Source organism: Papio anubis, chromosome 1, assembly GCF_008728515.1.
Source record: "Papio anubis isolate 15944 chromosome 1, Panubis1.0, whole genome shotgun sequence".
Classification (NCBI taxonomy): domain Eukaryota; kingdom Metazoa; phylum Chordata; class Mammalia; order Primates; family Cercopithecidae; genus Papio; species Papio anubis.
In genome coordinates this window covers 138,025,873-138,050,751 of record NC_044976.1, presented here as the reverse complement: position 1 = coordinate 138,050,751, position 24,879 = coordinate 138,025,873, and the positions used below count along the sequence as shown (strand labels likewise).

At 50.4% G+C, this 24,879-nt stretch overlaps 1 protein-coding gene and 1 long non-coding RNA gene across 5 annotated transcripts in view; one reads left to right on the top strand and one right to left on the bottom strand.

Annotated features, from left to right (window-relative positions):
• LOC108582138 overlaps positions 1–2,427 on the bottom strand; it is a 5,356-nt gene extending 2,929 nt beyond the window's left edge. For both annotated transcript variants that reach the window (XR_002517354.2, XR_004178371.1), the window contains exons 1-2: positions 2,341–2,427; positions 229–336 (exon numbers count right to left, since the gene is read on the bottom strand). This is a non-coding gene — a long non-coding RNA (uncharacterized LOC108582138). The remainder of the gene's footprint in view (positions 1–228; positions 337–2,340) is intronic.
• CAPN2 (calpain 2) overlaps positions 1–24,879 on the top strand; it is a 61,331-nt gene that overhangs the window by 29,192 nt on the left and 7,260 nt on the right. For 2 of the 3 annotated variants that reach the window (XR_002517352.2, XM_003893063.4), the window contains exons 3-16: positions 2,304–2,422; positions 3,616–3,749; positions 5,075–5,243; positions 7,053–7,136; positions 8,910–8,995; positions 10,006–10,080; positions 10,808–10,968; positions 13,293–13,462; positions 15,175–15,186; positions 17,082–17,293; positions 19,390–19,426; positions 20,002–20,067; positions 21,965–22,022; positions 24,201–24,265. Coding sequence is in view for 2 of the 3 variants with exons in the window: in XM_003893063.4 (XP_003893112.1) it covers positions 2,304–2,422; positions 3,616–3,749; positions 5,075–5,243; positions 7,053–7,136; positions 8,910–8,995; positions 10,006–10,080; positions 10,808–10,968; positions 13,293–13,462; positions 15,175–15,186; positions 17,082–17,293; positions 19,390–19,426; positions 20,002–20,067; positions 21,965–22,022; positions 24,201–24,265 (1,448 nt within the window). In the remaining variant the exon portion in view is untranslated. The remainder of the gene's footprint in view (positions 1–2,303; positions 2,423–3,615; positions 3,750–5,074; positions 5,244–7,052; positions 7,137–8,909; positions 8,996–10,005; positions 10,081–10,807; positions 10,969–13,292; positions 13,463–15,174; positions 15,187–17,081; positions 17,294–19,389; positions 19,427–20,001; positions 20,068–21,964; positions 22,023–24,200; positions 24,266–24,879) is intronic. The other variant, XM_021926895.2, reaches the window with a different exon arrangement.

The window sequence follows — 24,879 nt, the reverse complement described above, 5'->3', positions numbered from 1 at the left end:
CCCTTCCCTTTCCTTTCCTTTCCTCTTTTCTTTTCTTTTTTTTGGGGGGGGCGCAGAGTCTTACTCTGTTGCCCAGGCTGGAGTGCAGGGGCACAATCTTGGCTCACTGCAGCCTCCACCTCCTGGGTTTAAGCAGTTCTCCTGCCTCAGCCTCCCGAGTAGCTGGGATTGCAGACGTGAGCCACAAGGCTACCAACTGACTGACTGAGGGGATGTGTCTCCACTTACCATAGATCTGTCATTAGCGTATGTAGGCCTCAAAGAGCTGTAAGCAGCCGTGTCTATGTGCTAACAGGACAAGCTAGGTCAGGAACTCTCAGCATGCTAAGTCATCCACTAGAATTCAAAGAATTCAGTGAGCTTCAGCTGGGCCTGGTGGCTTACGCCTGTAATCCCAGCACTTCGGGAGGCCAAGGCAGGCGATCACCTGAGGTCAGGAGTTCAAGATCAGCCTGGCCAATATGGCGAAACCCCGTCTCTACTAAAAATACAAAAAATTAGCCAGGCATGGTGGCAGGTGCCTGTAATCCCAGCTACTTGGGAGGCTTAGGCAGGAGAATCACTTGAACCCAGGAGGTAGAGGTTGCAGTGAGCCAAGATGACACCACTGCACTCCAGCCTGGGTGACAAGAGTGAGAATCTGTCTCAAAAAACAAAACAAAACCAAAGAACTCAGTGAACTTCAATAACATATATATATATATGTTACTGATATACATCAATAACAATATTACATATATAACATTATATATATATATATATTTTTTTTTTTTTTTTTTTGAGACAGGGTCTTGCTCTTCTGTCACCCAGGATGAGTGCAGTGGCATGATCACATCTTACTGCAGCCTCCACCTCCTGAGCTGGGACCACAGGCGTCCACCACCACACCTGGCAAATTTTTGTATTTTTTGTCAAGATGAAGTTTTACCATGTTGCCGAGACCAATCTTGAACTCCAATGCTCAAACAATTCACTGACCTTGGTCTCCCAAAGTGTTGGGATTACAGGTGTGAGCCACTGTACCTAGTCTTCAATTACATTTTTAATAAACCTGTCAATTGGCGAAAATAAATCCAACAGTGAATTAAACTCCTTTGAGGCTACTTCCCATTATCGTCATGGGAAATTGTAGGAAACTGCACATTCCTTAAGAATGGAGTAAACTTCCTCATCCTCTTCCCAGGCCCCCTCCCCTTTGTGTTTTGTGGTGAAGATGACCCCTCCCTGAAACCATCTGGGTGCTGTTGCTGGCATCAGCTTGCTTCTAACTGCGTGAAATGATTGTGGTGCCTGCTGTGCTGAGAACCTAGCACTGGCACCAAATGGGCGCCGAGTGCTTACGCACCTGCAGTCATTATGCCTCACACTTATCCACGTCATGGAGGAGGGTTCTGAGGCTCAGAGAGGGACCAGGCTGCCTGGCCAGCTGCCCACCTCGTTGTGCCCATCCTTGTCTACCCCTTGAAGTGACCTCTGCCCCTCCGCACAGAAACCCTTGGGGACAGTTCAGCCTTCTGCCTCTGACTTAGGGCTTTTCCATCTGCACTGCTCCCTACTTACTTCCTGTGATTGTACTCCCTGCCGGAGCCTCTTTTCCTGGCTCAGATCCTCCTCCTAGGAGGCATGCAATGTTTGTCCCCTTCCCATCTAGCACTACGTTTTCTTTCTCTCATTCAAACTCCCCTTTATATATTTATTTGTTTATTTATTTAGAGATGAGGGTCTCCCTCTCTTGCCCAGGCTGGAGTACAATGGTGAAATCATGGCTCACTGCAGCCTTGAAATCCTGGGCTCAAGGGATCCTCCTGCCACAGCCTCCCAAGTATTAATATTATAGCTGGGACTCCAGGTGCACGCCACCACGCCCAGCCCAAACTCCCATTCAAAGCCTGTGTGCCCAGAAGCCTCTGCAACTGCGCTGGTTTCATTGTCTCACTGCGGAGCATCTGCAGCGAATCAGGTGCAGGGTTGGGCTCTGAGGGCACAGTTCAGCCACCAGAGTTCTGGGTATTTCAGGGAATGAAATTTCCCATCTCTGCCCAACCACAACACAGCAAAAACATTTCTCCCTTTGCATTTCCCTCAAAATACTAGGTTGGTGCAAACATCACAATTACTTTTACACCAAACTAATAACACCCAAGCCCTCTGACCCAACCCTCAGATGGGGGACCGCCTGAAACTTCACTCTGTCTATTCACAGGTTGTCTTAGGCTTTAAGCGCCTGAAGGTGGAAACAAGATTTTTAACATCCTCCTGGTTCTGAGACCCTCTGATAAGAGCTCCTTGTGTTGTGTTCACAGGTGACTGCTGGCTGCTGGCAGCCATTGCCTCCCTCACCTTGAATGAAGAAATCCTGGCTCGAGTCGTCCCTCTAAACCAGAGCTTCCAGGAAAACTATGCAGGGATCTTTCACTTCCAGGTAACTTAATGGCTGGTTCAAGTGGTTCCTCAACAGGTCCGGGAGGCTAGAACAGTCTCCTGGTTTGGCTGGGTTCTTCAGTCCCCGGTGTTTGCAGACTCCCAAGACCAATGCTGTTCTACAAAGGACATTGGGCGAGAGCAGGAAGCTTCCTGGCTTACCCATGGCCAGGATGTGGGACCCTGCCGGGATGGCCCTGGGGGGTTGCTGGGGACCTGCAAAAGGGAGGTAGAATGAGGTGTTCAGGAAATAATTCCCAGGTTAAAAAAAAAATGTATTATTTGATGTTTGAGACAAAACGTTAAAGTTCTCCTCCTTTTATGCTGGTAAATGAGAAATAATATTTGAAAAAGCTGGCTGGGTGCGGTGGCTCATGCTTGTAATCTCAGCACTTCGGGAGGCCGAGGTGGGTGGATCATTTGAGGTCAGGAGTTCGAGACCAGCCTGGCCAACATGATGAAACCCCATCTCTACTACAAATATAAAAATCAGTTGGGCATAGTGGTGCACGCCTGTAATCCCAGCTACTTGGGAGACTGAGGCAGGAGAATCACTTTAACCTGGGAGGCAGAGGTTGCAGTGAGCCAAGATAGTGCACTCCAACCTGGGCAACAGAGTGAGACTCCGTCTCAAAAAAAAAAAAAAGAAAGAAAGAAAGAAAGAAAAAGCCAGTCCAGTCCAGGTGCGGTGGCTCATACCTGTAATATCAGCACTTTGGGAGGCCAAAGCGGATGGATCGCTTGAGCCCAGGAGTTCGAGACCAGCTGGGGCAACATGGCGAAACCCCATCTCTACTGAAAACACAAAAAAATTACCCAAGTGTGGTGGCACGTGCCCTTAATCCCAGCTACTCGGGAGGCTGAGGCAAGAGAATCGCTTGCATCCAGGAGGTGGAGGTTGCAGTGAGCCGAGATCGCACCACTGCACTCCAGAGTGGGACTTGGTCTCAAAAAAAAAAAAAAAAAGCCTACAATGCAGGGCAGGATGCTAAAGAGGCAGGTGTGGATTCGAAGGGATGGACATGAGCCTGAGGACTTCGCCTGCATAGGAGAGTTAAGGGAGCACCTCCTCCCAGGACGGGCTTATGAAACCTATGCCAGGGGATCAGGGAAAGGGAAGGCAGAGGCAGCTGAGGCTCGGAGTCCCAGTGCTGCCACCAGCTCCTCCTGCAGCCCATCTCTCTTGTTCTGCAGTTCTGGCAATACGGCGAGTGGGTGGAGGTGGTGGTGGACGACAGGCTGCCCACCAAGGACGGGGAGCTGCTCTTTGTGCATTCAGCCGAGGGGAGCGAGTTCTGGAGTGCCCTGCTGGAGAAAGCGTACGCCAAGTAAGTTGTCATGCCTCCGCTGGCCCCGTGGCCTGCCCCCAATGCCCTGGATTCCAAAAAATAAGAACTATTCCAAGACTACTTTGAGTGGAAGTCCTTTTCTATAGAAGGACTTCTTCAGCCAAAATTAGGCTGTAAATGCAAGGGAGATAGTGCATGCAGGGTGCCTGGCCGCACTGTACGCTGATAAATGACAGCTATCACCATCTTTAACCAAATGCACAGGAACAAGTTATGGTACTGATTGTGCTGGCCTTGAGAAGGAGCTCTACTTCCTTGACAGGACACATTTGTATCAACTAAAAAAAGCAGAGTTTTTGCCAACGGGCAAAACTATTCATTGCAGAGGTAGGAAACTTGCGCAGAATAGATGATGTCACTGACTAGCAATGGCTTCCCCATCTCCCCACAGCTGCTTCCCACCCAGGTTGCCACAGTTGAGTTTGTCCAGTGCTCAGGCTGCCCACTCTCAGTAGGAAGCCCCACGCCAGCCCCTCTCCAGAATGGCCCCATGTTGGCTGTGCCGCCTGGCTCTTTCCATTAAGTGACCCCACTTCAGAGCAGGAAGCCACTGGGCTCCAGCATCCATAGTCAGGAGCACTAAGCCCTTGCCAACACAGTGCCCGTTTCTCAGGGAAACTGCTTCCATTATTGAATTGTTGTCCTTTTTTAAGCCATCAATGCCAAACAAACCATTAGTAGACCTCCCCTTTCTTGTCAGGATGTAGAAAGAATCAATACAGGAGGTTCATCCAGAAAAATCACTAAGGTCCTTCCAACTTGAAGGTTCTATGAGAATGAGAATCTTTTTTTTTTTTTTTTTTAAATACAGAGCCTTGCTCTGTTGCCTAGGCTGGAGTGCAGTGGCACGATTTTGGCTCACTGCAACCTCCACCTTCTGAGTTTCAGCAATTCTCTTGCCTCAGCTTCCCAAGTAGCTGGGACTACAGGCATGCACCACCATGCCAGGCTAATTTTTTTGTATTTTTAGTAGAAACAGGGTTTCACCATGTTGGCCAGGCTGGTCTTGAACTCCTGACCTCAAGTGATCCCACCTGCCTGGCCTCCCAGAGTGCTGGGATTACAGGCATGAGCCACTGCGCCCGGCCTGAGATTTTCTTTAAAACACAAAATACCAGGGAAATGGTAACTGTGGACACAATACCTTGCCTTCCTGAGCACCCCGGGCTGGGGACAAGGCCAAGGAGAATGTGAGCAGGGGGTCCCTAGAGCATCCAGCCTAGAGGGTACTAGGGGGTGGGTATTTGAGAGATTATAGCATCAGTAGTGTCGAGGGTAGCGGCAGCATCTAACCCCTCTTGTAGGATCAACGGATGCTATGAAGCACTCTCAGGGGGTGCCACCACTGAGGGCTTCGAAGACTTCACCGGAGGCATTGCTGAGTGGTATGAGTTGAAGAAGCCCCCTTCCAACCTGTTCAAGATCATCCAGAAAGCTCTGCAAAAAGGCTCTCTCCTTGGCTGCTCCATTGACGTAAGTCCAGGCTGCCTTCCCTAGCCTCACCTCATCTGCTCTTGCTGAAGGGAGGCTCCCACAGTGCCCAAGGGAACCCACTGCTCCTGTGTACAACGTAATGCAGCCCTCGTCCGCATAGAGGCCAAAGGAAAACCTCCCTCCACCCTCTGAAGGTCCGCTGAAAATCAACTGGCAAAAGGAAGACTAATACAAGAAATGGCATACAAATGTATGAATGTGCACGGGGGAGAATCACAACAGATTTCCCTACCACGCATTGGGATACAAAGGGTTATATTCCCTTCCTCCTAGTGGAAGGGAGATGGGGACGTGTGGATGATTTTAGGGATATCGTAAATGATTTTTAGGGGAATTCAATGGGCTTAAAGAACATAAATGGTCTGGGATAAAGTCTGTTGGGCCTGCAGAGCAGACAGTGGTTTGTGACAAGTCTGTCTAACCATGTTGACAGACTTGTCTTTCTTCCTGCAATATGAGTTCAGTTCATAATGACTCAAGGAAAGGACCAGAGGTCATTGTTTTCATCTTTGGCAGATCCAGACTTTAGGCAGGTGAGGGAACTTCAGAGAATAGCTTCCTCCGTGCTTTGGGGGAGAGACAGAAGGAAAGGGGAGGTCAGAGAGATCTTGAGGCTTCTTCAGTTTAGCATTTCAAATGCCATCTCTTGGAGGTATCGGTTTCTGAGCCGCAATGTCTACCATTATTGCTCATCACCTGGAAGCCAAGGGTTGCTAGGCAAGGTCAAGCTGTCTGGGGTGTAATGGATGGGGTGATGGTGCCTCCAGCCTTCTGTCTTCAGCCCACTTCCCACTTTCAGCCTGCTCTGAATCACCCCCACCCCTCTGACCACAGGTTCCCTGGGAGCTCCTGACACCTGCTGCCCCTGATACCTTCCCCTCCATCTGCAGGGCTGTGCAGCCTTCCCCTGCACTCTTGCAGAGCTAATAGGCCTGTGGGAGACTTCAGAAGGAAGAGGAGGAACGATTTCCTCATAATAGCCTTGCTGGCAACGCTTACCAGGGGATGGGAGGTAGGCACTGTGCCCAGGAGCCTTGGAGCAAAGGCTGTGCCCAACCTCTGAGCCCTGTCCCATCCAGGTTCTGGTCTCTGCGGGTGACAGAGATAAGAAGCCCCGGCTTTTGGAGCCAAAACCTCCGTCAGACTCCCTAGGCAGGAATTCTCAAAGTTTATCAGCAGAACACGTTGAGGCAGAAGACCCTTTCTACCCCAGCCATTCTTCCTAAGCTCAACCTTCACCAGAATAGATGGGGGAAAGGAGAGACTGTGAGGCGTTCTTAAAACAGAAGCAAATTCTGACTCAGACCGGAATAAACAACCGTTCTAGTATAAACCCTACAGCTGGGCTGGGCCAGACCACGGAGCATGGGCTGGTGGTGGGGCGAGGGGGTGCTCAGTACCCCTGGGCCACTCAAGTCTGTCTGGGTGTCAGCCCTGGGCCATCGAGGACCCCCACCGGCCCTCTCTCGGCGGTGCGCCCTTTTCCGCCCTCCCCAGCCTGCAGAAATCTGTGGATGCGCTCTTCACACGGGAATGCGTGTGCTCGCTGCGCGAGAGGGCTGCATTCCGCCTTTTCTCTGGTATTCTCGGCGTTCAACATTTGAACGCGGTAGGAAAGGTTCTCCAAGTGCAAGAAAGCGCAGCCCTGAGCCTCCGGCCCCAGGCCTCGGCCCCTGCGCTAGTGCGTCCCGCCGTCCCGCCCAGCAGTAGGACAGGAACTAGGGAGCGAGGGATTCCGGGAGGAAGGGAGAGCGGGTGCGGCCGGTCTGACGGTTGCCGTGTTTGCAGATCACCAGCGCCGCGGACTCGGAGGCCATCACGTATCAGAAGCTGGTGAAGGGGCACGCTTACTCGGTCACCGGAGCCGAGGAGGTAACGGCCGGCGCGGATGTGCAGGGATCCTGCTGTCCTAACACGATGGTCACAGGCACAGTTTGTGGTGATGCCCAGGGGCCCTCGCGGCCCCACTGTGGTCCGGTTTGCACTCGGGCCCCGCACTCCTGAAGTTCCGCGCCGGAGGAGAAGCGCGTCCCTTTCGCAGCTCGGGCGCCGGGTGCGCCGCGCTGCCCCCTGGTGGCCGCAGTGGCCGGCGCCGGGGTCCTGGTTTTCTTGTTTTAGATTTTACCGTTTTACAGTTACGAACTTACTATTTTGATCAGCTAAAAATAATAAAACAATGCATCTGCATAGTGTCTTATACGCTATAAGGTGCTTTCACATTTGATCTCATAAAAGCATTTGTGCCCATTTTCAAATCTGACGCCTCTTACCAGCTGTGTGGCCTGGGCCAATTACTGGAACTCTCTGTCCCTTAGTCTCCTCATTTAAAAAATGGAAATAATAATATCCATTGGAAGGTCGTGGCGATTCAATCAAGTTAATATATGTAAAGTGCCCAGAGGTGCCTCACACACTGTATATAAGGAGGTAGCTGTCCTTGCTGTTGTGATCACTATTGTTATTGAAAATATTATGGGCTGGCATGGTGGCTCACACCTGAAATCCCAACACTTTGGGAGACCAAGGTGGGAGGATCGCTTGAGCCTCGGAGTTCAAGACGAGCCTGAGCAACATAGCGAGAACCTGTCTCTACAAAAAAAAAGCCAGGCATGGTGGCATGCACCTGTTGTCCCAGCTATTTGGGAGGCTGAGGTGGGAGGATCACTTGAGCCCAGGAGGTCGAGGCTGCAGTGAGCCATGATTATGCCATTGCACCCCAGCCTGGGGGACAAAGTAAGACCCTGCCTCAAAAAAAAGAAATTATCAAGCAGCTCAAGCAGCTGAAGTTCACTGTTAATTACAGAACCCAGTCTAGACCCCAGATCTTCTGCATGTCCAGTGTTCTTTTTTTAACCTTGATTTTTTTAACTACCCCCTCACACACACGTCTTTTTATTTGAAAATTTTCACATCTACAGAAAAGTTGAAAGACTAACATAATAACTATTCAATTACCAGTCCCCTAGATTCACCGATTCCTAACATTTGCCATGTCTGCTTTATCTATGTGTGCACTTTTTTTGAGTCATATGAAAGTAAGTGGCAGATGTTATGACACTTCCCTCCTCAGTACTTCAGCATTTGTCCCCCTATGAATAAGGACCTTCTCTTACATAATTCCGCTACTATTGCCACACCTAAGAAAATAAACATTAATTCAGTAATGTCATCTATTATAAAGTCCACATTAACATTTTCCCAATTGCCCAAAATGTCCTTTCTGGTGACCCACCCCTACCCCGTCCAGGACTCAATCCAGATTCACTCACTGCATGTGCCTGTTATCACCAACGATCTTTCAACAAGTGGTAAAGCTTCTCTGAGCTCCTTTAACAAAAGCGCATCCTGTTCTAGTCAGTTAAGCTGAAGTTCAGAAGTGAAGTGCCAACAGTCCCATCTCCCAAGAGCCGGATCCCGGGAGCTTTAATTCTCATTTTCCAAAGCTGGGTAACAGCGAGAGATATGGGTGCCAAGCCCCCTCTAGCTTTTGTGATCTTCCCTTATACATGGACTCAACCCCCAAATCCTCCCCACCGTCCTCACCCCCATACCTCCTGGCTCATGCAGAAGGGGTTGGAGGCCCAAGCCTTCATAGCCCTGGCTTGAACTCAACCTCTTCCTCCTCCCTTTTATCTAATCCTGCAGGTTGAAAGTAGTGGAAGCCTACAGAAACTGATCCGCATCCGAAATCCCTGGGGAGAAGTGGAGTGGACAGGGCGGTGGAATGACAAGTGAGGAGGGCACAGGCCTTGGGGCCCCGGGTAGGGGTGCATTGTGATGAGAGGCTCTGGGAAGAGGGTGAGAGAAGACGGCATGTGCATTATGCTGAGAAATACAGCCGGGAGAGCCCAGGCCACGTGGAGAGGGACCCATGGACAGGAGCCCTCAAAGAGTCTTTTAACCAGGACACTCCTCCAGCAGCATGGGTGCCTTCTTCCAGGCCCCAAGCTGCTCCTGTGAAGTTCATTCCTCCCACTGCCTCCGGGTTCACGCCTTCCCCAGCTCAAATCCACCCTTCTATGGGGCTTTCAGGGAAAGAAATGTACCCCACCTTCCCCCAGGCACTTCTATTCCAGGATATGAACTCTGTACCAAAGACCAGAGAAACATCCCTCTGTTGATTTCCAGGGCTTACTGGTAGGCATGTTGAACCCTCAACTATTTGGGGTAAACACTTGTTTGTGTATCTGCTGTGGCAACCTCAGCCTACTTGTTCTGCCTCAGGTTGGAGAGGTGGGCAGTACAGAGGCCTGTGTGTAATTCCAGCCAAAGCTCAGGCAGTGGTTAGTTTATCTTGTGCACTGCCCCTGTGTACAGGGCCAGGTCCTTCTGCTCCGTGGACGGAAAAACATCTGCTGAGGCTTCCCAGGCCAGCTGCAGAGGCCAAGGCCAGATGCTCCTCATCAGATCTTCAGTTGTCCTTAAAAGAGCTGCTGATCTGAGCTACTCCATCTCCCTCTAATGGACTGTGTTCATTTTCTGGACTCTTCCTTGCCACTGTCTTCCAGCGCAACTCACCCTCTCACGTTGCTCCCTGGTTTGCATCTGTATAGTGTTCTATACTCTTTAAAGTGCTGTCAGAGTATTTCAATGCAGCTGTTAGCCAGATGTGGGCTACTTTCCCCCTTTCTGGAGCCTGAGCCCTCAGAGGTGAGAGCAGATGTCCCTCTTCCTCAACTCTGGGGACCTTTGGGGAGAAATCATCGTACACTAATGCCTCTCTCATTACTTTGTTTTCCAGCTGCCCAAGCTGGAACACTATAGACCCAGAGGAGAGAGAAAGGCTGACCAGACGGCATGAAGATGGAGAATTCTGGTAAGATTAGTGGAGGCTTCAGGGAAGATAGAAAACATCTGTCTTCCCCAATGTGCTATACTAGAAAGTTGCTAATAAGAAAGTGTGTCGGCCAAAAGTGAGTTTACCATGTTGAGGACACAAGGGTGTGGGATCCTGGTTTTGTTGTTATTTTAAGTTCACTGTAAGAGCCTGAATAAAGAAATTCTTAAACCCCTTCAACGGTCCATCTTGACAATGGGGTTTATAAGCTGAGGGGCTTCACAAAAAGGCTAAGAGGAATTCCTTTGGTAACGTTCAGATCCCAGGAAACAAGGGAAAGATGGGGCCTTTCTCCCCCAGGTTCTGGAGACTGATCCCCGCCCCTCAAGAAACTGATCCCTTAGTGAGCAGCAAGGGACCCACATGACTGTGTGTCTGTGCCACTCGCGGGACCGCCTGCACTGTGCACAACATGCACTCTATCAAATGGGACCCATATATTGTCACATTTGATGGGCACGGCTCCCATTTTTGTAGATGAGAGTTCTGAGCTTCAGAGAAGTTTAAGTAACTTGCTCAAAGTCACCCAGCTAGAAAGTTGCAGCGCCAGGACTGGAATCTGAGCTGAACCTGGTGCCCACCCACTCAACTCTAATGAGCTGCTCTGCCTGGCATTGGGTGGTCCTGGTCTGATGATGATGGAAAGTCAAGGCTTACCAGTGTGTCCTCTTGTCACCTGTGACGGCTGTGTCTCTGCTTTTGCCAGGATGTCTTTCAGTGACTTCCTGAGGCATTATTCCCGCCTGGAGATCTGCAACCTGACCCCAGACACCCTCACCAGCGATACCTACAAGAAGTGGAAACTCACCAAAATGGATGGGAACTGGAGGCGGGGCTCCACCGCGGGAGGCTGCAGGAACTACCCGAGTAAGGGCTGTTGCAATGTGGGGCTGCCAAAGGCCAAGGCTCCCCTTTCCCCACCCTGTGTGCCATACCCCCCAGCCTAGCAGTCCCAGGAGGCAGCCCTTGCTCACTGGAACCCTCTATGTCTTCCTTCTCCCTGAGCCTTGCTCTCTTGCTCAGTCCCTTACCTCCTGCATTCATTTGCTGCCTACCCAGGCCGAACCCAAGAGCCGCTATTTCTGTGATGTCCTCTCCAGGCCCTGGATTCCCCAGCACCCATCATGACCTTCAGCCACCACCTTCCACCATGCTCACGGAAGCAGTGCTCAATCCCACTTCACGGCCATGAGCTACTCTATGCACCCCACACCCAGGCAGCCAAGCCTGCAGGGGAACCTTGCCCCTGCACCCAGGGAGGCCTCCACATATCAGGCCCTGTTTGTTTGCCCCCCATTCAGTTCAATCAGCAAATGTTGACTGGGCCCTGCCCAGATGGGGTGAAGATTTCTCCTCTGGTCCAGCCTTTGTTGAGCCCTTTGATTCTTCTGCCTTCATGGCTTAGTCCGTCAGCAGTTATCTGAGCATGATGACATCTGCCAATTATGGGGCACAGCTTCGGTGCTTGGAACTACCCTAAGTGCTTTGTACACAGGGTAAGGATCCATCATCTGAAAATGTGAAATCTGAAATGCTCCAAAATCCAAAACTTTTTGAGCCCCAACAGGATGCCACAGGTGGAAAATTCCACACTTGACCTCAGGTGACAGGTCGCAGTCAAAACGCAGTCAAAACTTTGTTTCATGCACAAAATTATTTTCAATATGCTATAAAATTCCTTTCAGCCTATGTGTATAAATTACATATGAAACAGAAATGAGTTTTGTCTTTAGACTCGAGTTCCATCCCCAAGATATGTTATGTATATACAAATGTTCCAAAATCCAAAAAAATCTGAAATAGGAGACACTTCTGGCCCCAAGAATTTCAGATAAGGGATATTTGGCCTGAGTAACATTCTATCTAATCTTCCCAACACACTTCTGAGGCAGGCACTTTCTTATAACTTCCATCTCTAAGACGAGGAAACCGAGGCTTGGAGAGGCTAGTGACTTGCCGAAGGCCACAGAGCATGCTGGGATTTGAACCCAGGCCCCTGACTGTGGAACCACTCTGTAAGTACAATGGCAGCAGGTCATGGTCACATAGTGATCCTCTGTGACAGATGAGGAAGCTGAGGCTCTAAGTAGCATACCAGGGCCACAGAGCAAGTAGTCAGATTGGAACTAGCTGACCTATAGCTCTGGGGCTCTGACTTCCTCACCTCAAGTATGCAGCCATCAAGTGGCAGTCCCAGTGGCGCTGGGAAGACCCTCTGCCCCCTAGAAAGGACCCCTCCCACCCACTAGATCAGGAGTCGGGAAGCTCCCTCTAAAGGGTCAGACAGTAAATATTTTTGGCTTTGTGGGCCGCTCAGTCTCTATAACAACAACTCTATTGCTGTAACCCAAAGGCAGCCATACTTAAGCCTGCGGGGCCGTAGCTGCCAATCCCTACACAGATGGCGCCTTTAATTCCACAGTTAAGGTTTTATCCCATTAGGTATGGAAAGGCAATTAGCGTAATTCCCCTTAAACATGAATGAATCTTAGTTTTTTTAAATAAATAGGTTTTGGAAGTAAGGAGGGCAGAGACATCAGGAGTAGGGCAAGGGAATAGGCCTGAGAGGACAAGGGACGCAGAACAAGAGTCTGGAATTATACACAGGATGTTCTTGGCCTCCGGGCTCACGGAGTGGGCAGAGACTGGCGAGTGCAGTGAGCAGATCCTGGAGTCCTACAGGCCAGCCGAGCCCCACCCCAGACACCCCATCAGAGCCCAGTGAAGAGAAGGTACCATGAGGGGAAATCATGGCTCTAACCACCCTGTGTTCCAGTCCCCAGTCCCCAAGACAAGCCAGCCTGGAGCCAGAGAGAGAACTGCTAGGGAAAGTTTCTAATTTAGGTTCCTGTTAGATTCAGGCAAGTGCAGGTCATCCTCTCTCCACAGCTACCGTCACCCATCCCCAGCCTGACAAAGCCTGAGGTCCGCACCCTGACCCTGGTGTCTCCCACCACCTCTTAGCCTCTCCTAACATCTTCCACCGTCTCTGACCATCTTCTGCCATCCTCTGCCATCTCCCACCATCTCCCGCCATCTTCCACTGCCTCCCGCCATCTCCTGCCATCTCCCTTTATCTCCATCCCTCTCTTAGAAGCCTCCAAGCCTGAGACCAGGGCCACCCCGCAGCTGTCCCCACCTGCATGCATGCCTGCTCAGGGCTGGGCTCCTCTGCCCCCTTCTGGCTGCAGACACATTCTGGATGAACCCTCAGTACCTGATCAAGCTGGAGGAGGAGGATGAGGATGAAGAGGACGGGGAGAGCGGCTGCACTTTCCTCGTGGGGCTCATTCAGAAGCACCGGCGGCGGCAGAGGAAGATGGGCGAGGACATGCACACCATCGGGTTTGGCATCTACGAGGTGCGGAGCGCAGGGGCTCCCGCCTTCCCTTCCCCCTGTGCTCATCTCAGCCCCTGCATGGAAAGCTGACCCCAGAGGCAGAACTGGGGATGAGATCCCAGACAGGGAGCTTGGCCAAGGAAAAGCAAAGCTACCAACCTGGCCAGGCTCAGGAGTATCCCCCGCAGGGAGGCCCCTGCAGCAGGTCTGGGTTGTGGGGCCTTCTAAGCCCTCCACAGGGCCCCCACAGCCAGCCTCCAGGGAGTTCCACTCTCAAATGGCCTCTACATCCCTTCTCACATCCTCTAGGCCTGGCATTCTGGTCAGCCCACCCATCTCCAAAGAACAGAATATACTGGGCCACATCAGGCAATACTGTGAGTGCAGGACTGAGTCCATAGGTGCAGCTGCTCAGAACTCTGCAAAGGCATTGGCCTGGATGGTGGAGAGCTTGGGCACAGGGGAACATCGGTCATGATGCTCCCCCCACGGCTCTGCTGGCAGGAGCCCAGATCCCTACACAGACTCCTGCTGTCTGCGTGTTTTCCTTTCACTCTGAGTCGCAGCCAGAGGGCAGCCACATTGCAGCCTCCTCTCCCCTTTCAGGCTGGGGCTGGGGCTGGGCCCCTGGGATCTCCCCATTCCCTTCTGCAGAACGAGAAAGAGCTTTTGTGGGCTGCAGGTAGCCGTGGGAGGAGAGGGATGCAAGAAAGGCTTTAGGGCACTGACTGGGGATGCATTTTGGTGTGATGGGCTGGAGCTGGCTCCTTCCAGCTCCCAAAGCCCATCTCTTCTCTCTGACCCATGTCTGTGGAGGTCACCTCGGCAGCCTGAAAAATGGCCCTGGCGGGGACCTGTTTACACCATGGAAAGTGGCAAATACTACAAATCAGAGCTTCCACCCTCTCCCGAGAGCCAGTTTCCCAGCACACCCCTGGGAGGATCCAGATGAGGTGTCAGGAGAGGAGGCTGTGTGTTCACCACTGGCATCGTTGCCACCCATGGGACACTGACCTCTACCTGCTCACCCACCTAGAAAGGGAGCTGTGCAAACACCATCAGTTGTAAAAATGCACGTAGGCCCAAACCCCTCGGTCTCTGAAACAGGACCTGAGGACTTCAGATCCAGGACAGAATCGCTCCAAGGAGATTGCAAATGGAATTGTGATACACAGCTTCCCTCCCACCACCTTATGGGCTTGGAAATGCAGCCATGGGCTTTCAGAGTTGGGAAGGACCTTGGGGATCATTGGGTCCTATTTTTGAGATAAGAAAACTGAGACCAGTGAGGGGAGGGGACTTGCTCAAGGAAATGCAGACCGGACCACTGGACCTGGCTGACAGAGGCCGGCACTGCTGGGTCCTAGCCCTGAGTGTATCTCACCTCGCCTGCTGCCTCCTCCAATAGGGCCCACCTGGCCCTCTTTCCCTGCGTGGGAGGCAGATATGGGCTTTGCCACCTTAGACAAGTCTCTTCACATCTCTGTGCCTCAGATTTATGCTCTGTAAGTTGGGAATGGAGGTGAGGGCTTATCAACATGGTTGCCGTGTCATAAGAGGATTTTCTTCAGTATTGGAGAGGCTTTGAGTTCTTTGGAAAACAGTTACTCAGTTGAATTAGTTGATATTGCTAATGCTACAGAGAAAACAGGGCAGCGAAAGAAAAGAGCACACTGATGCATTTTCTTACACTGCTTTTCGGGCATCTGAATTGCGTCTCCTTTATTTTGCAGGTTCCAGAGGAGGTACGTCTGGCCCATATCCCGGGGTGCTCAGGTCACCAACAAAGCGAGAGGCTTAGACTGCCGGAGCTCAGGGAGCGTCGTGAAACCTGGGCAGGGGCTGGTGGCCATGAAGGATGAGTCCTGGCCACCCCTGGGTCCCTGCCGAAGTTGCCCAGGCTCTAGATCCCACTGGTCTAAGCTCTGGGCAAGATTTCTGGAAAGTCCTTGTGGGACCCGCTGCCTCTCTGTGACCTGACAGAGCCCATACAGGGTTTGGTTCTGGGCAGAAAATCTAAAATCCTCCTGAGACTGCAGGAGGCTTTTCACGGAGTCCTGTGTCACTCTTAGGAGAAGACTGAGTCAGGGAAAAGGTGAACCCTACAGACTGTACTAGAAGACAACGCAGGAGCGCAGAGGAGACCAGAACCCAATTCCCAGGCTGTGTGACCTTGGACATGTTAAGGCTCCTCTCTACATTTCAGGGGTTTTTTGTTTTGTTTTTGGGTTTTTTTTTTTTTTTCTTTTGGTCTCTCTCTTTCACCCAGGATGAAGTGCAGTGGTGTGATCTCAGCTCACGGCAACCTCCGCCTCCCAGGTTTAAGTGATTCTCCTGCCTCAGCCTCCCAAGTAGCTGGGACTACAAGCACACACTAGGATGCCAGGCTAATTTTTGTATTTTTAGTAGAGATGGGGTTTCACCATGTTGGCCAGGCTGGTCTTGAACTCCTGACCTCAGGTGATCCGCCTGCTTCGGCCTCCCAAATGGCTGGGATTACAGGCGTGCGCCACTGCGCCTGGTTGCATTTCAGTTTATTTTTCCGTAAAACTGGTCAACTATCCACCTCACTACACTACCGTGGAATGAATGAAATTTTGCAAGAGCATTTGGGCCCACAATCACCGCTGACTGAAGCAGATGGGATGCATGGCAGCCATTTGACTTCCAAGGTCACGATTATTAAAGTAGACACAAGGGGCACTTTGACCCACCTGTAGTACATTTCTCTCACAGCAAGGCAGTGCAACCGGTCGCACATCGGGCCCTTTTGGATGCTGCTCCAGCCTTGGTCCAATGGATCACGCTTGGTTTGGAAGCTGGGTTGTCTTTTCCCTGCCCCCAGTCCTGTCTTTGCTTTTATTAGTGCTCATACACCACGTAGAACTGAGTCAGGTTCCTGCCATGTGGACGCTGTTCCTGCCTGAGAGTCTCTTAGAGGCAGGCTGGGAACACTGTGTGGAAAGACCGGGCATCTCTGCAGGCAGAGCTGAATGGTTGTGAAACCCCCTGCGGGCATGTGCTTCCAAGTTCCTCAGCAGGCATTTGTGTTTTTTGGTAGAAAGTTTGCCCTTTTTTTTTAAGACAAGTCTCATTCTGTCACCCAGGCTAGAGTACAGTGGTGAGATCACAGCTCACTGCCGTCCTTGAACTCTCGGACTCACGTGAGCCTCCTACCTCAGCCTCCTGAGTAGCTGAGACTACAGGCACATGCCACCACCTCTGGCTAATATTTTACTTTTTGTAGAGACAGGGGTCTTACTACATTGCCCAGGCTGGTCTCAAACTCCTGGCCTCAAGCAGTCCTCTCACAGCCTCCCAAAGTGCTGGGATTACAGGCGTGAGCCACCGCACCCAATAAAAGTTTGCTTTTTGTCTAAAATGACCCAGGCATTGTCACTGTACTGCTTTTTATTATTATTATTATTATTATTGTTGTTGTTGTCATTGTTGTTATATAGATGAGGGCTTCCTGTGTTGCCCAGGCTCGTCTCCGACGCCTGGCCTTGCCTCCTTATACACCAGGACAACAGGACGGAGCCACCACACTACCCAACTGCTTTTATCTCAATGAATGAAAATGACATTTTCCTGGAGCCTTTCCCTCATCTACCGCCATGTTTCTCTATTTATTCCTCAGTTAAGTGGGCAGACCAACATCCACCTCAGCAAAAACTTCTTCCTGACGAATCGCGCCAGGGAGCGCTCAGACACCTTCATCAACCTCCGGGAGGTGCTCAACCGCTTCAAGCTGCCACCAGGAGAGTACATTCTCGTGCCTTCCACTTTTGAACCCAACAAGGATGGGGATTTCTGCATCCGGGTCTTTTCTGAAAAGAAAGCTGATTACCAGTAGGTGGTTTGGTTGCTTCCTCTCCCCACCCCTCCCTGTCCCTACCCGCTGGTCTGTTCCTCAGCCCCTAGAGAGCTCTTTCGTCCTCTGAATGTCAGTTTCTTTTTCTGTAGCACCTGCCTGCCTCGAAGGACTAGTGTGGGGATTTGATGGATTGGGGATGTTTTAGTGTTACAGTAAGGTAAACAATGGAAAAAGCCACTGTGGATATTTTTGGTTGGAAAGGAGTGGCTGTTCAGTGAATTGCAGGGTCTAATTTCATAAGTGTGTCTCTGAATTCTCAAGTTGGTACTTGAGTGTTAAACTATGAATCCAGTCTCGTCATTTGAAGAAAGCTGAGCAGTGCTGGTGTAATCCTTGCTTTTCCAGGCCACCTGGCCTAGGAGAGCCACCAAGGATGTAAGGTGGGAACCATCTCAACGGTTCCCACCTCCAGAAACTCTCCCTGCTATAGTCACCAGCTCCCTCTCCCCTTCCTCTTGGGATCCCAGATGTTTGGGAACCCTTTGTGGCTGACATCACCATTTCCTGCCACTGTCCAAGTGGCCTCAATTCACAACGGCTTCTGCCACTTTGACTTCTGCCTCAGCCATGTATATTCAGCTGGGCACTTGATTGGCAAAGGCAGAATCTACCTTGGATGATTTAAGCTAAAGGGAATTCATCGAAAGGCCATCGGAGACTCCAGAACTGATGGGAGGTAGGGGGTCAGGCTAGGAAAAACAGGAGCCAAGGATGTGTTGAAGGACCGGGGTGTGAGATGACCCCTCAGACCCGGGGTCATGCGCTCAGGTCTAAAGATCTCGTGGAGTGTGTCTGAGGCACTGGGCTTGGGTCAGCCACCTGGCCTGCTGGTTACTGGAGAGGAAGAGCCAATGGGAGGTAGAGGCAGGGAACTGCCCTTGCCCCAAGATAATGCATGATGCAGAAATAATTTCCCATGGCAAAGGGAGACAAAGCAATGCCAGGCAGCTGCAAACCAATAAATGCCACTAAAGCATGGCTGTAGCCCCCCTGCCACTGACAGGCTCTCTTCATTTGCTAAAACCTACCATGGGGGAAGGGACCTTTCCTCTCAGCTCTGAGGATCCTTAGAGGAAGCCTGGTGTGTTCAGCTTAGTCCTCACTGACGAGAAATAGGAGCACGACCTGGTGGCATTAGAATAACACTGTCCTTTGTCAAACCCATTACTCTCCCTGCCAGCCACAGGTCACTCTCCCAGGGAAGTCTCAACCCCTCAACTCTCTCCAGGGTGAGCTCCCTACCCCGACAGGACACCCCACCTCTCAAAGGTGTCTGACTTCCTTGTCCCAAGATATTAATCCTTCTGCTCCAGATTCCAGCGATCAGCACCAAGAGGTCCCCTTTTCCTTCTGCCAGGCATTGGCCCTGCAGATAGGACTATTGGTCGCCTAGTTAAAATCGCAGTGGCCAAGGAAGACCCTCCCGAGCTCAATTACCCTCACTATGGAGCAGAAGGACCTGGCCCTGGACACAGGGGCAGTGCACAGGATAAACTAACCACTGCCTGACCTGAGCTTTGGCTGAAATGACACACAGGGCTCCACACTGCCCACCTCTCCAACCTGAGGCAGAACAAGTAGGTGATGATTTGCACTGCATGATTCTCAGTGTGAAAGTCTAAGTCGGCAAAGGATGTTTCAAGTGGAACTTAGAAGCTAGTCCTTAAGGCTAGGACCAACGCCACACTACACACGAAGCATGTGCTATTTGATAAAGATCAAAAACTAGCAAACAAAAATCTCCAGCTGCCCACGTTGCTTTGGTCGACACTTCCTTCAGATCACTTCTGCCTTTATTTTTGCTGTTTAGGGGATGTGTTATCACAGAAACTTGGAATGCAGAGAAATGTTATCACAGAAACTTGGAATGCAGAAAAATTGTTGCTGTTTAGGGGAGGTGTTATCACAGAAACTTGGAATACGAAGACCTCCCCCCACCTCAGCCCCGCCCCACCCCGCCTAACCCCTGCTGCATTTAGCACTGCACTTCCGTTTTAGCAGTGATTTCTGTGACACTTCCTTTTTGCCTTCACCTGCCTTCCAGTAACACATAATTTCTTTCTATTTCCAGAGCTGTCGATGATGAAATCGAGGCCAATCTTGAAGAGGTACTTGTAACTCCTTGAATTTCACCCACTCTCTCTCGGACAATCCAGAGGGCGGAGGAGCAAAAAAACTCCAAGAGTTTTTGGACTTCACGAACAAAGCCTGAAACTTAGGATAAAGCCAGGCACTGGGATTCCAAGCGTCAACTTCCTGCATCAGCTCTGGCCTTTGTGCTTGGGGGCATGGGCCAGTGCCTTGCCTATTGGGCTGTGCTAGCCACTGTCAAAATCTGTCCAGAACATTCCAGCTAGTCTTTATGCTTCCGAGTCCCCACTAGAATAGACCCTAAAAGGTCATTTTCATTGGATGCTAGAGAAGATACCTCTGTGAGAGATTAGAATATTACGCCTTCCCACATAATTTACATTCCCTCTCATGTTTTAATTAGAAAAAAAAAAAAAACACTTTATATTAATTCTTCACACTATACCTGATCTCAACCCAAATAACCGTAGAATTCGGGTCCCAGAGAGGGATAGAGAAGGGGAGTGGGAGGTGGCTGCCACGGAAGGGCAGGCAGGCACTTGCCGTCATGCCTCGCTCTGATGCATTCTCATGTCTCTGCCTCACCTTCCAGTTCGACATCAGCGAGGATGACATTGATGATGGATTCAGGAGACTGTTTGCCCAGTTGGCAGGGGAGGTAAATGTTCCCAAAAACAACATTATGCACTCTGGTTGATGCAAAGGTCCCCAAGGAGACGTTAGTTTAAAGGGGAGAGGAAACAAACTGAACAAAAGCAAAGAGAAATTGCAAATGGTCCTCGGATTCCAGCTCAGCCTTCTTGTGTATGTCCTCCCTAAGACCTCCGCATGCTGCCAGGGGCTTCCGTTCGCATGGGCAGCCCTGACTCTGTGTTCCCCCTTCCTTAGGATTCCTGGGCTCACCTTGTGGCTGTTTTATTTTCTCTGTTCTACACCAATTGAGGCATGAAACTTGGCCCCTTATCCTTGATTTCCACAAAGGATTTGGGAAGGTGGAAGGGTTTCAAATCTCAAGAATGCAGGCAACCTGCAACAGAGTATTTGAATTAGGCTTCTCTGTTCTTTTTCCTTTCCTTTCTTTTCTTTTCTTCTTCTTCTTTCTTTTCTTTTTAGAGACAGGGTCTTTCTCTCTTTCACCCAGGCTGGTGCAGTGGCGTGATCATAGCTCACTGCAGCCTCCACTTCCTGGGCTCAAGAGATCCTGCCACCTTAATCTCCCAAGTAGCTGGGACTATAGGTGCACACCACCATGGCTAGCTAATTTGTATTTTATTTTTATTTTTCTAGAGAGAGGGTCTTGCCATGTTGCTCGGGCTGCTCTGGAACTCCTGGGCTCAACAATCCTCCAACCTTGGCCTGTCAAAGGGTTGGAATTACAGACTCATACCACCATGCCCAGCTAATTTTTTAATTTTTTGAGAGAGACAGGGTCTCACTGTGTTGTCCAGGCTGGTCTCAAACCCCTGAGCTCAAGCAGTTCTCCCACCTCAGGCTCCCAAAGTGCTGGGATTACGGGTGTGAGCCACCATACCTGGCAGCTTCCCTGGTCTTAAAAAAATCCCTCCGCCATTTAGTCCCATCACAAAGTTATTTAGCCCTCTTTCTTCCCAACAACTCCAAAAAACGTCCTGTTTCTTCACTATGTGGAGGAACTTTGCAATCACTGAGCTCATTTGGGGCTCCCTTTGCTGACCCCAAGACCCATCAAAGTGCTAAGCCAGGCATCGTCTGCTCTACGCCTCCACCAGCCTCTCACCCTCTGCTCCCTCCCAGATTCCCAAGAAAAGGGGCCATGAGCGTCTTCTTTCCCCACTGATTGAATCCCACACATACACACCCCCAAAAGGCAAAAATGACTGCAGTCAATCTTGGTTTTAAACAAAGGAGTTTATCCATGAGTTACATAAATATGTATAAGTGAATAGAGACATCTGAGCCTGTGAGGGACCCTGGCATGATGGGCATAGAGGAGGGCCAGCTGGGTCTTGGAGGCAGCTGGTTTTCACTAGTTTTATAGGAAGTCTGAGCTTTGAGTTTTAAAGAATGAAGAAGACATGCCAGATAAGAGGAATGGTGTAAGAGAACTAAGTTAAGAAAGACCACAAACATGGGTAGAGGGGAGTATTTATTATTTATATTCTCTACAGCAAAGAAATGGTGAGTGGACTCTCCCTACTGCATCTGTGCATTAAAACACTGTACCTAGGTCAAGCGCAGTGGCTCATACCTGTAATTCCAGCACTTTGGGAGGCTGATGCTGGAGGATCGTTTGATCCTAGGAGTTTGAAGTTTCAAAGAGCTAGGATCATACCACTGCAGTCCAGCCTGGGTGTTCTAAAAAGAACAAAACCAAAAACTGTATCTAAAATCCAGGATGGGGCAGTACTACTCAAAGTGTGGTCTGGGGACAGCAGCCCCAACATGGCCTGGGGGCTTGTTAGAAATGCACATTCATAGACCCCACTGCAGGCCTACCTAATGCACTGCTGTCCTGTGCTGTGCTCATCCAGCTCCCATGGGGGGCCAATAACTATGCTCTGGTTGTGTGTCCACAGGATGCAGAGATCTCTGCCTTTGAGCTGCAGACCATCCTGAGAAGGGTTCTAGCAAAGCGTGAGTATCCCCTTATTGCAAAACTTCATCCTGCTCTTTCCCCTGTGGATGGGAAGGAACATGGAAATCTTTCTTCCTCCATGTCCGGCTGCTGTGACTAAACCACCACCCTCCATCCCCTCCAAGAAGTGGATGAAGGATCTGTATGATGTGATAAAAAAAGAACAAGTGTTTCTAGCATCCACAGATCAAAGATCAAATCCACATTTCCACTACATACTTACTAGCTTTGTGTGATCAATTTTTTAATTTTATTTGTTTATTTGTTTATTTGTTTATTTATTGAGACAGAGTCTTGCTCTGTCACCCAGGCTGGAGTGCAGTGGCGCAATCTCAGCTCACTGCAATCTCTACTTCCCAAATTCAAGTGATTCTCCTGCCTCAGCCTCTGAAGTAGCTGGAATCACAGGCATGTGCCACCACAGCCAGCTGACTTTTGTATTTTTGGTAGAGATGGGGTTTCACCATGTTGGCCAGGCTAGTCTCGAACTCCTGACCTCAAGTGATCCACCAGCCTTGGCCTCCCACAGTGCTGGGATTATAGGCATGCACCACCACACCCGGCTAACTTTTGTATTTTCCTAGAGACGAGGTTTCTCCATGTTGGCCAGGCTGGTCTTGAACTCCTGGCCTCAAGTGATCCGCCTGCCTCAGCCTCCCAAAGTGCTGGGATTACAGGTGTGAGCCACCACGCCTGGCCACATCTTGTAACTAACTATTTCTTAAGCAAAAAAAATGTCAGAGGATTGATCATTTAACCCCCTACTGTGGATCACCAGCAGGGAGGAGCAGGGAAACACAACACAGAGACATTTTTTCCCCTCAAATTATCACAATAATCATGCTGCATTTGATAAGAGAGCAATTGGCAATCCAGGAAGCAGAGTTTTGTACATATCAGAAGCTAGGAATCTGCATCAGAGACAAATGTAATCATGGTCGTTTGCTGCATACCAGCCCTAGGGATCATCTTGAGAAGCCTCATGGACTTCAGGGGACATCATTTCCTCTCATAAGATGGCCTCTAGCCTAACTCCATGAGATAAAATAAATCTGCCTTTCAGAGCCAAAGAAGAGTCCAGGGCCAGCTGGGTCTTCCCTCCCAGTGTGAACCAAGAGGGTTGGGCCAGCCAGGCTACAGTCAGTCCAGTGCAGGGCCTCCCCAGAGGGGCCCCGGTCTCTATCTGCCCTCCTCTAATTTTCAGGGAAGGCAAGAAGACTGTGTTTACCCTGGAGGCCACCAGGCACAAGTGAGGTCACAGAGCTCTTCAGATATGCAATCCTCATGAGCTGAGGAGACGAAAGCCTCATTGTTTCTGCACAGATGGAGAGTGGGGCTGGGAGGTGGGGAAGAAGCGGGCCTTGCCTGGATTCAGCCCACTCCTTGCTCGGGGAGCAGCATTCACTCCGCACGTGCCTCTGAGCTTAATACCCTAGCCCTAGCCACCTGGTGACTCCAGCCTTCTGGAGGGCTCCACGCCAGAGTCTGCATGCGTGGCCGCTGGACCAGAGCCTCATGACCATCTAAGAAGGGGTTGGTGCCCAGAGTGGCAGCTTTGAGGCAGGTCAGGCTCTAACCTCTTTCAAGGACATGACAAAAAAGCTGGACTTTTCGTGAAGTCTGTGGGGAGCCAGATTCACATTGGTGACTAGGGTCTCATGCCACCTGCCAACACCAGGTGGATAGGACTCCCTTAGTGCAGCATGATAGCTCATGGAGAGATCCCAGGGCTTCAGGTTTCTCAGTCAGCTGGGGACACAGTCCATAAATGTCTGCAGATGGACAGTTCAAGTAAACCTCTTTCTTTCACGGGTCATAGCCTATAATTAACACACCTCCTCCCTGTTTTCTTTTTCCCTGCCCAACAACTACAGGTGACTTTATATCCGGTGGGCACCTAAGGCCGAGCCATTGATCATTCTGTTATTTATTTGTTAAAAAAGCACTTTTTAAAGCCCTGTTTGCCCATGGCAAATATACAGAGACATCAGGACAATGTGGACATCGTCTGCACTGTCCCAATCTGGTAGTCACTGGCCATGTGTGGCTATTTATAGAATGGAAGTGGCTTCTGTATGGGAATGGGCACAGATAAAGAATATCTCCATGATTGTGGAAAGTTCAACTGGACATCACCGCTTAGAGATTTTTCCTGTCACACTGATTTTGTCTTTTAGGCCAAGATATCAAGTCAGATGGCTTCAGCATTGAGACGTGCAAAATTATGGTTGACATGCTAGATGTATCCTTTAATGTGCTCCAGGGAATAGAGACTAGGGGAGTTTAAAATCTCACTCCGGAAAAATTCAAACACATGGCCTTCTCCCCTTTCAAAATGGCCAGTTGTTCCCAACTTGCTGAGTTGCTGTCGGACAGTCAGCAGCACTGACCTCCCTTACTAGGGAAATTCGAGAATCTTCTGATGAGGGAAAGCAAATGCTACACCTCCCCCCAACACCTACCCTGAAAGGCTTAGAATGCAGGCCCACGGCCGGGCGCCATGACTCACGCCTGTAATCCCAGCACTTTGAGAGGCCAGGGTGGCCAGATCACGAGGTCAGGAGTCCGAGACCAGCCTGTCCAACCTGGTGAAACCCCATCTCTGCTAAAAATACAAAAATTAGCTAGGCGTGGTGGCATGTGCCTGTAATCCCAGCTACTTGGGAGGCTGAGGCGGGAGAATCACTTGAACCTGGGAGGCAGAGGTTGCAGTGAGCCGAGATCGCGCCACTGCACTCCAGCCTGGGCGACAGAGTGAGACTCGTCTCAAAAAAAAAAAAAAGAAAGAAAAAAAAAAGAAAAAGAATGTAGGCCCACCAGTCCATTCCTGGGGCTGGTGCAGGAAGTTCCTGACAA